The sequence below is a fragment of the Cebus imitator genome, unplaced genomic scaffold (assembly GCF_001604975.1).
Source record: "Cebus imitator isolate Cc_AM_T3 unplaced genomic scaffold, Cebus_imitator-1.0 Scaffold218, whole genome shotgun sequence".
Lineage (NCBI taxonomy): Eukaryota > Metazoa > Chordata > Mammalia > Primates > Cebidae > Cebus > Cebus imitator.
Genome location: NW_016107533.1, coordinates 2752866 through 2762463, shown reverse-complemented (window position 1 = coordinate 2762463; position 9598 = coordinate 2752866). Strand labels below are relative to the sequence as shown.

General features: G+C 46.8%; 1 protein-coding gene across 1 annotated transcript in view; it reads left to right on the top strand.

The window, feature by feature from the left end:
- Positions 1–257: 257 nt before the first annotated feature.
- NUP160 (nucleoporin 160) overlaps positions 258–9598 on the top strand; it is a 67296-nt gene continuing 57955 nt past the window's right edge. The window contains exons 1-3 of the mRNA XM_037746030.1: positions 258–284; positions 718–1054; positions 1312–1423. Coding sequence (XP_037601958.1) covers positions 258–284; positions 718–1054; positions 1312–1423 — 476 coding nt within the window. The remainder of the gene's footprint in view (positions 285–717; positions 1055–1311; positions 1424–9598) is intronic.

Genomic DNA, 9598 nt, shown 5'->3' with positions numbered 1-9598 from the left:
GTAGAATGAGGAGACCGCACTGCCAAAGTTGGTGTCCCAGAGGAAGTGAAGAGGATAAAGAATGATGGTCCGAACCAGATAAATGAAACAGAGAATGACAGACAGGAAATGGTTGTGGTCACTGGTAATAACAAGGTAATAGAAGTGCTTAACAAGCGTTAGCTCTCATTAAGGAACAAAACCTTTCCCCCTGGAGATTAGCATTTTCCTCGATATTGAGCATCTACTCCCACAACATCTTCTAACCAGTGAGGACTATGGGCCCTTACTGTATTGACAGCCAAGTGCGAGATCGCGGGTTGAATGAATGACAAATGCCTTTCACGTATCCAAGTGAGTAGCACTCAGGAAACCTCAGCAGGTGGCAGCATCAAGGTTTAACTAACACATTACGCTTCATTATACAGGAATATACGAATACAGTCTCTTGGTGGGGGAAAAAGGCCAAAACCAAAGGCCTTTCCCTCACTACCCCTTCCTCACTCCGCTATCCCAAGTGTCGCCGCTGAAGAGTGAAGGGAGGATCCGGCAGAGATTTACTAACGGACATCCTGACCAAGGGAGAGGTGACCAAGAACGCGGGATCCGGCCTTGCCTCTTCGGATCTCGCCCCTCCTGGGAGACTCGACCCGCGTTTTTGAAACTGAAACAAACCCGGCCCCGCCCCCTGCCCTGAGGCCACCGAGAAAAGAGCACCGCCTTCTGGAGGCATCCTAGCCGGCCACTCGAAGGTTCCCACAGATAGAGTCGGCCTCCCCGGCACCCTTCTCTTCTGGCTTCCTCGCTGCCCACCCTCATTCTCCGAGTGGAAGCACTGCAACGAAAGGCCGGAGCCGTCTTTCTGCTCGCGAGCTGCTTCACCTGCTCGCAATTCCGCCCGCCCCGCCCCCGGAAATGACGGCAGCCGCGGGGACCTCCCTTTGTCCCGTCGGGCATCGCGGCGACGGCGGGAAGATGGCGGCGGCGGGTTCCCTGGATCGGAGCTTCGTGGAGCTAAGCGGAGCAGAGCGCGAAAGGCCGAGGCACTTTCGGGAATTCACAGTCTGCAGCATTGGTACGGGAGTGGCCAGGAAGGGCGCGATCCGATCTGTCCCCTCGGGCCGCCCTCATGGGTCCCAGGATCTCTGACTCCCTGGTTCATCCTCCTGAGTCCACATGCCTCTAGCCCCGGGATCAGAGATTCCTTGGCATCTGATGTTTTCCTCTTCTTCGTATGGGTTGTCAGTCTGTCACCCTCTGCCTTGTCAGCTCCCTTAGTCCCTGTCATTTCTCGGAGGACGCGTGTGCAGTCTGACCACGTTCCTTTTGCAGGGACTGCAAATGCTGTGGCTGGCGCCTCAAAATACAGTGAGAGCGCGGGAGGCTTTTACTATGGGGAGAGTGGCAAGTTGTTCTCCGTCACCAGAAACAGGTTCATTCATTGGTAAGTACTGTGGTTCGCCAGACTTCCCTGGAAAGGTAGGGTTTGGTGTATAAATTTTCGTCGCTGTTCCCAAAGTGTCATTTTAGAAGTGGTAATTGACATTTAGGGAAAGAGAAAGGTTGTTTTTTCAGTTCATATGAGAATCAGGGGACAACTGAGACACAGAGTTCTAGAAGAGGTAACCCCCGCCCCCCCACACACACATATCAAACATCAAACAACACTATAAGCAGAGGAAATGTAGCTTAGGGGATAAAGCCCATAAGACCGGCTTTAAACATGAACCCATTGTGTTTTTATAGTGATTTACAGCTTTCTTCATTGTACGTATATGTTTGAGCTTCAATATGTCAGGCATTGTGCTGGTACCAGGATGAAATGAACAAAAACAACCACCATTTTCATCATGCAAGAAGTTGCAGCAGTGTCAGAATAGATATGGAAGTTTTGTGGAGGAAAAAGACATTAAAACTAATGACCACAACACAGGTATATAAACACAAGTTTTCATACTTGCCCTAGAGGAAAAATATCGGGCTTTGAGAGGCTGAGAGGACCAAATGTAATTAGTGGGGCAGGGAAAGACTTTAAGGAATTCACAGTTACCCTGAGATCTGAAGGACACGAGGTTAGCCAGGCAAGGGGAGTGGACAGAGAGCAGTCCGGCAAGTAGGATCACCATATGCAAAGGTCATAAGTGGGGAGAATTTGGCAGATTTGGAACTGACCAAAGATCTGTGTGGCTTAAGTGCAGTGGGTAGAACAGAAAGTGATGTGAGATACTGAGGTTGGAGAGGGAGGCAGGACTCTGATTATAGGGACCCTTAGGCCATTTTTAAGGATTTTTGGATTTTATCCTAAGTACATTGAGTTATCATTGAAAGGTTTTTAAAGAGTAACATCAAAATTGCATTTTTGGATGGGAAGAGTTAACACTGGGGATTCCAAAAGGAGAGAGGGAGGGAAGCAAGGGTTGGAAAACCTATTGAGTACTGTGTTCAAAGCTTGCGCAGCGGGATCATTAGAGGCCCAAACCTTGGGCTGGGTGCGGTGGCTCACGCCTGTAATCCCAGCACTTTGGGAGGCTGAAGCGGGTGGATCACGAGGTCAAGAGATCAAGACCATCCTGGTCAACATGGTGAAACCCCGTCTCTACTAAAAATACCAAAAATTAGCTGGGCATGGTGGCACATGCCTGTAATCCCAGCTACTCGGGAGGCTGAGGCAGGAGAACTGCCTGAACCCAGGAGGCGGAGGTTGCAGTGAGCTGAGATCCCGCCATTGCACTGCAGCCTGGGTAACAAGAGCAAAACTCCCTCTCAAAAAAAAAAAAGAAGCCCAAACCTCATGTATATAGGGATACACACAGGACACTCATACAAACCTGCACATGTATCCCTGAATCTAAATGTTTTCATATTTTTAGAAGATCTCAGTCTACTTTTGTGGAAAGTGGATTTGGATTAGATGGGAATAATAGGCCGGGCGCGGTGGCTCAAGCCTGTAATCCCAGCACTTTGGGAGGCCGAGGCGGGTGGATCACGAGGTCAAGAGATCGAGACCATCCTGGTCAGCATGGTGAAACCCCGTCTCTACTAAAAATTCCAAAAATTAGCTGGGCATGGTGGTGCGTGCCTGTAATCCCAGCTACTCAGGAGGCTGAGGCAGGAGAATTGCCCGAACCCAGGAGGCGGAGGTTGCGGTGAGCTGAGATCGGGCCATTGCACTCCAGCCTGGGTAACATGAGTGAAACTCCGTCTCAAAAAAAAAAAAAAAAAAAAAAAAAGATGGGAATAATAGGTATAATACAAAGAAAATTTCGCTCTTATGATGGCCTAAGTAAGAATTGCTGGTGGCTCACTTGTGGGAATGACTAGAAACAGAAAAGTAGATGGACTCAAGATGCCTTTGGAAGATAGATTCACTAGGACTTGGTGGTGGATTGCATATGGGGTAAGGGATGGTAAAGAAAAAGGAGAGAGTCGCCGGGTGCGGTGGCTCACGCCTGTAATCCCAGTGCTTTGGGAGGCCGAGGCGGGTGGATCACCAGGTCAAGAGATCGAGACCATCCTGGTCAACATGGTGAAACCCCATCTCTACTAAAAAATACAAAAATTAGCTGGGCATGGTGGCGCATGCCTGTAATCCCAGCTACTCAGGAGGCTGAGGCAGGAGAATTGCCTGGACCCAGGAGGCGGAGGTTGCGGTGAGCCGAGATCGCGCCATTGCACTCCAGCCTGCGGAACAAGAGCGAAACTTCGTCTCAAAAAAGAAAAAAAAAAAGAAAATGTCAAGTAAGCCTTGAAATTTGTAGGTCTGAGGCTCAAAAGAGAGGCTTATGTTAGAGATACAAATTTCGTTTACTTAAGAACTATTTTGGCTGGGCACAGTGACTCACACCTGTAATCACAGCACTTTGGGGGACTGAGGTGGGGGGATCTCTTGAGGCCAGGAGTTCAAGACCCCATTTCTACAAAAAAAAAAAAGTTTTCGTGTTTTGGGTTTTTTTGTTTGTTTGTTTTTGAGAAACAGTCTGGTTCCATTGCCCAGGCTGGAGTACAGTGGTGCAGTCACAGCTCACTGCAACCTTTACCTCCTGGGTTCAAGTGACCCACCTCAGCCTCCCAAGTAGCTGGAATTACAGGTCTGCACCACCACGCCCAGCTAATTTTTGTATTTGTTTTTTTAGAGATGGGGTTTTGCCTTGTTGCCTGGGCTGATCTCAAACTGCTGGACCCCTTCTTGGTTTCCCAACTTGCTGGGATTACGGGAGTGAGCCACCATGTCGTTTGATTTTTTAAAAATTAGCCAGGCAGCGTGGCATTTGCCTTTCATCTTAACTACTCGGGAGGCTGAGGTGGGAGGATCTGATCATGCTACTACACTGCAGCTTGGGCAACAGGGTGAGACCCCATCTCTTTAAAAAAAAAAAAAGAAAGAAAGAAAATTTGCTTGCCTATTATGTTTCAGTCAATTTTTAGGGAATAGGGATAAAGCAGGGAACAAAACAAAGTCCCTGCTTTCATGGAGGAAGATAGGCAACAACAATAATAACCAAAAAAACCTAAGTACATGTAGTTTTGTTACGGGAAAAGGGTCCTGATCCAGACCCCAAGGGAGGGTTCTTGGATCTCGAACAAGAAAGAATTCAGGGTGAGTCTGCAGTGCAAAGTGAAAGCAAATTTATTAAGAAAGTAAAGGAGGTGGAGCATGGTGGCTCATGCCTGTAATCCTAGCACTTTAGGAGGCCCAGGCAGGTGGATCACCTGAGGTCAAGAGTTTGACACCAGCCTGACCAGTATGGTGAAACCCTGTCTCTATTAAAAATACAAAATTAGCTGGGCATGGTGGCACATGCCTATAATCCCAGCTCCTTGGGAGGCTGAGGCAGGAGAATAGCTTGAACCCAGGAGGCGGAGGTTGCAGTGAGATGAGATAGCCTCATTGCGCCCCAGCCTGGGCAAACAAGAGTGAAGCTCCATCTCAAAAAAAAAAAAAAAAAAGGAAAGGAATAAACTACTTTACAGAGCAGCCCTAGAAGGCTTCTGGTTGCCCATTTTTATGGTTATTTCCTGATGATATACTAAACAGGGGTGGATAATTTATCCCTCTGTTTTTTAGGCCATATAGGGTAACTTCTTGACGTTGCCATGACATTTGTAAACTGTCATGGCATTGGTGGGAGTGTAGCAGTGAGGACAATAGGCGGTGACTCTTGTCGCAATTTTGGTTTTGGCTGGCTCTTTTACTGCAACCTGTTTTATCAGCAAGGTCTTTATGACCTGTATTTTGTGCTGACCTCCTATTGCATCCTGTGGCTTAGAATGCGTTGCCTGTCTAGGAATGCAGCCCAGTGGGTTTCAGTCTCATTTTACCCAGCTCCTATTCAAGATGGAGTCGTTCTGATTCACATGCCTCTGACAGTTTGTCAGTTGATAAATGGAATAGGGAAAAGGGGACAGCATAAGGGGGAAGAGGAATGCCTGTGGGAGTTATGTTTTATGTAGGGTGGTTGGGCAGGAGCCAGGATAAGTTGACATTTGAGCAGAAGAAAGGATATCTGGGGAATGAGTATTTCAGGTAGAGCCTTTCAAGAAAAAGGAATAAAGAGCGCAAAGAACCCTGAGACAGGAGCGTGTTGTGTTCAAAGAGTGGAAAGGAGCCAGGAGTCTGCAGCTGAGTGAACAAAGCGTAGAATAATAAGAAAGAGGTAGCTGGGGGCCAGATCAGGGCTTTGTTGGTTATTTTAAGCTTTGGCTTTTACTCTGAGTAAGATGGAAACAAGCTGTGGAAGGTTCAAGTGGAGGAATGACATGTTCGTTTTTTTTTTTTTTGAGACAGAGTTTCGTATTGCCCAGGCTGGAGTGCAGTGGCGTGATCTCTGTCACCACAACTTCTGCCTCCCAGGTTCAAGTAATTCTCTTGCCTCAGCCTCCCAAGTAGCTGGGATACAGGCATGCACCACCACGACCAGCTAATTTTGTATTTTTAGTAGAGATGAGGTTTCTCCATGTTGGTCAGGCTGGTCTCCAACTCCTGACCTCAGGTGATCCACCTGCCTCAGCCTCCCAAAATGCTGGGATTACAGGTATGCACCACTGCACCTGGCCTAAGATCTGGGTTTCTAAAGGATTGCTGTGACTGCTATGTTGAGAATGGAGTGGGGGGGGAAAGGGTGGATGCAGGAGACCAATTAGGAGGCTGGTGCTACAATCCAGACAAGAGATGATGGTGGTTTAGCTTAGGGTGGTAGTGACAGAGGCAGTGAGAAATGTTCTGATTGCAGTTATGTTTTCAAGATGAATTTGTTAGAATTACTATTGCATTGGATGGAGAGTATACAGAAAGAAAAGAGTCAGGTAAGCCCCAGATTTTTGGCTCGAGCAGTTGAAAGTTATGGAGATGTCATTAATTGAAATGGAAAAAACTGTAGGTGAAGCAGGTATTTTTGTTTGTTTGTTTTCTTCAGGTTCAGTGGGTCCAGGAGTTCTGTTTTCGACAGGTGTAATCTGAGATGCCTGTTAGATATCCAAGTGAGTGTTGAAGCAGTAGTCAGGAGTTGAGTGGAGAAGTTGTGCTAAAGATAAAGATTGCAAACTTTTGGCATTAGATGGTGCTTAAAGCTGTTCTACTGAATGAGATCACCTGCAAAGTGAGAATAAATTAGGATTTTCCACTTCTGCACTATTATTGTCAGCTAAGTCTTCATTATGGGGGGCTGTCCTGTATGCTGTAGGGTGTTAAACAGCATTCCTGGCCTCTACCCTCTGCATACCAATAGTACATCTGTACCCCCACTTCTACACCAGTTATGATAACCAAACATATCTCTAGATATTGTTTAATATCCTGGGGAGTGAGGCAGAATCGTCCCCAGTTGAGAGCCACTTGAGTAGAGTGGTCTGGGACTGAACCCTGGGGCAAGCCAACGTTTAGAATAATGAGGAACCAGCAAGGAGCTCGAGAAGGAGTAACTGAAGGGGGTGTTGAACAAAGAATGTGGCATCCCAGAAGCTAAGGGAAATACTTCAAGGAGGAGGGGAGGAGGAGGGTGAAAAGCTTGTCGATGTTGCATTTAAGCCAGGCAAATTGAGAAATGAAAATTGGCCTTTGCATCATGGAGATAATTGGTGACCAGGTCGGGAATTGCTGCAGTAGTCGTACAAAAGCCTCGGTGGAGTGGGTTCAAGAGAGAAAGGAGAGTTGTGAGTATAGAACAGCTCTTTCAAGGCATATTGCTTTAAGGGAAGTGCAGAAATCACATGGTAGCTGGAGAGCAAGGGAGGAACATGGAGAAAATATAATAACATAGTCTGTATGCAGTTGGGAATGCAGTAGGTACAGTTGAGAGTAATCACCAAAGGAAAGGAATTTGGGAAATTGAGAAGGTGGAGTATTAGGATAATTGGATATTGTTTGTTCATTTATTTGCTCTTTTTTAGAGTCAAAGTTTCACTCTCACCCAAGCTGGAGTACAATAGCACAGTCATGGCTAACTGCAACCTTGAACTCCTAGCTCCCATCTCAGCTTCCCAAGTGGCTAGGATTACAGGCGGGCATCACCATGCCTGGCTAATTTTTTTTTTTTTTGAGACGGAGTCTCGCTCTTGTTACCCAGGCTGGAGTGCAATGGCGCAATCTCGGCTCACCGCAACCTCCGTCTCCTGGGTTCAGGCAATTCACCTGCCTCAGCCTCCTGAGTAGCTGGGATTACAGGCACGTGCCACCATGCCCAGCTGATTTTTTGTATTTTTAGTAGAGACGGGGTTTCACCATGTTGACCAGGATGGTCTCGATCTCTTGACCTCGTGATCCACCCGCCTCGGCCTCCCAAAGTGCTGGGATTACAGGCTTGAGCCACCGCGCCCAGCCCCTAATTTTTTTTATTTTAGAGAGAAGTTCTTGCTATGTTGCCCAGGCTCATCTCATACTCCTGGGCTGAAGAAATCCTTCTGTCTTGGCCTCCCAGGATGCTGGAATTATAGGCATGAGCCCCTGTACCTGGCCCTGATATTGAAATCATTAAGAATTATGGCAAGAGTAGTGTGGGAGAGAGTGACAGTGGACCACGAGCCAAAATCAACTGCAGTGAGCGTGGGTAGCAGGTGGTATCTGATTCCATGAGCTTCAGAGCTGAGTGGTTCAGGTAGGAGAGGAGGAACAGTGGCCTAGAAAGCCAGTGGGGAGCAAGGACATCTGTATTTTTTCCTTGAGGCCCCACTACAAAGGCCGTGGTAGAGAAAACTCTGGGGTCACTGTCCTCATGGGAGATCCAGGATCCAAATTTTACCATAAGGCAGGAAAGCAAAGGAATTATTCAGAGATGAAGTTGAAGATCCAGAAAATTATGCTGATGCCATGAGTTACCGGAAGCAATGTAGCTCTGGGAAATCATCAGAACTGAAAAGGTACTTACATCCTTGGGAGTAGACAAGATGTGCCTTGGGAGAAAGTGTACAGTGAGAGAAGATGATACAGGATCAAGGTTTGAGGAAATCTAGTGTTTAGGGGTTAGGTCAAGGAGAAGGGGAAGAAATGGACAGCAATGTGGGAGGAAAACTGGGAGAGGGTAGTACCGCAGGATTCTTGAGAAGAGATTGTTTTAAAAAGAAAGGCTTCTGTAGTGTGGAGGAAGAAAAAAGAATAAAAAATAAAAAGGAAGGCAAGATCAAGTATGTGGAATGCTGCTGAGAGATCAAGTAAGAGGGCCAGGCACTGTGGCTCATGCCTGTAATCCCAGCACTTTGGGAGGCTTAGGCGGTTGGATCACCTGAGGTCAGGAGTTTGAGACCAGCCAGGCCAACATGGTGAAACGCTGTCTCTACTAAAAATGCAAAAATTAGCCAGGCATAGTGGCAAGTGCCTGTAGTCCCAGCTACTCAGGATGCTGAGGCAAGAGAATCGTTTGAACCCTGGAGGCAGAGGTTGCAGTGAGCTGAGATCACTCCATTGTACTCCAGCCTGGGCAACAAAAGCGAAACTCCATCTCAAAAAAAAAAAAGATCAAGTAAGAGAAAGACTGAAGAGTCCATTGGAATTGGTATATTGACTTTGACAAGAAGAGGGTGTGGCAGAGGCAAAAGCCAGATTTAGTAGGCTTAAGAGTAGGAGGGATGTGAGGAAATAGAGAAAGCTTGGCCATGAAGGGGAATGGAGAGGATGGATAACTGGATTGTGAGCGAGGGGAGGCCAGGAAACAGCTTATTTGAATGATGATGGAAGGCCCTGGAAGCAGGAGAGGTGGCTACAGGAGAAATATGCAGAGAAAGCCAGAAGTTGGCCTTTAGTTGCTGGAAGGAGCCTTCTTTTTTGGAGAGGATGCAGGTAATATGGTAGATACAGCAATGGGAAGTTAAGGCACTCCCAGCAATGCTGCGTGCTAGTTGCAGACCTACACCCAGCAGAGTTGCACCTGAAGAAGGTTACCTGCATCCCAGCACACTTCTGGCTTTGTTTAAGCACAGTATGTATTGTCATTTCTTCTTCAGGCATGTGATATACCGTGAGTTATTTTCTGTCACTTTGAAGCTCTTTTTTTAAGGATTGATAGATTTTTAAAAATTTTTAACAAAATGTCCTTTTTTTCTGGTTCTGCTTTAAACTGTTTTCCACTGGCTGTGTATTCCTTAACAAGATCTGATAAATCTTTTTTTTTTTTTTTTTTTTTTTTTTTTT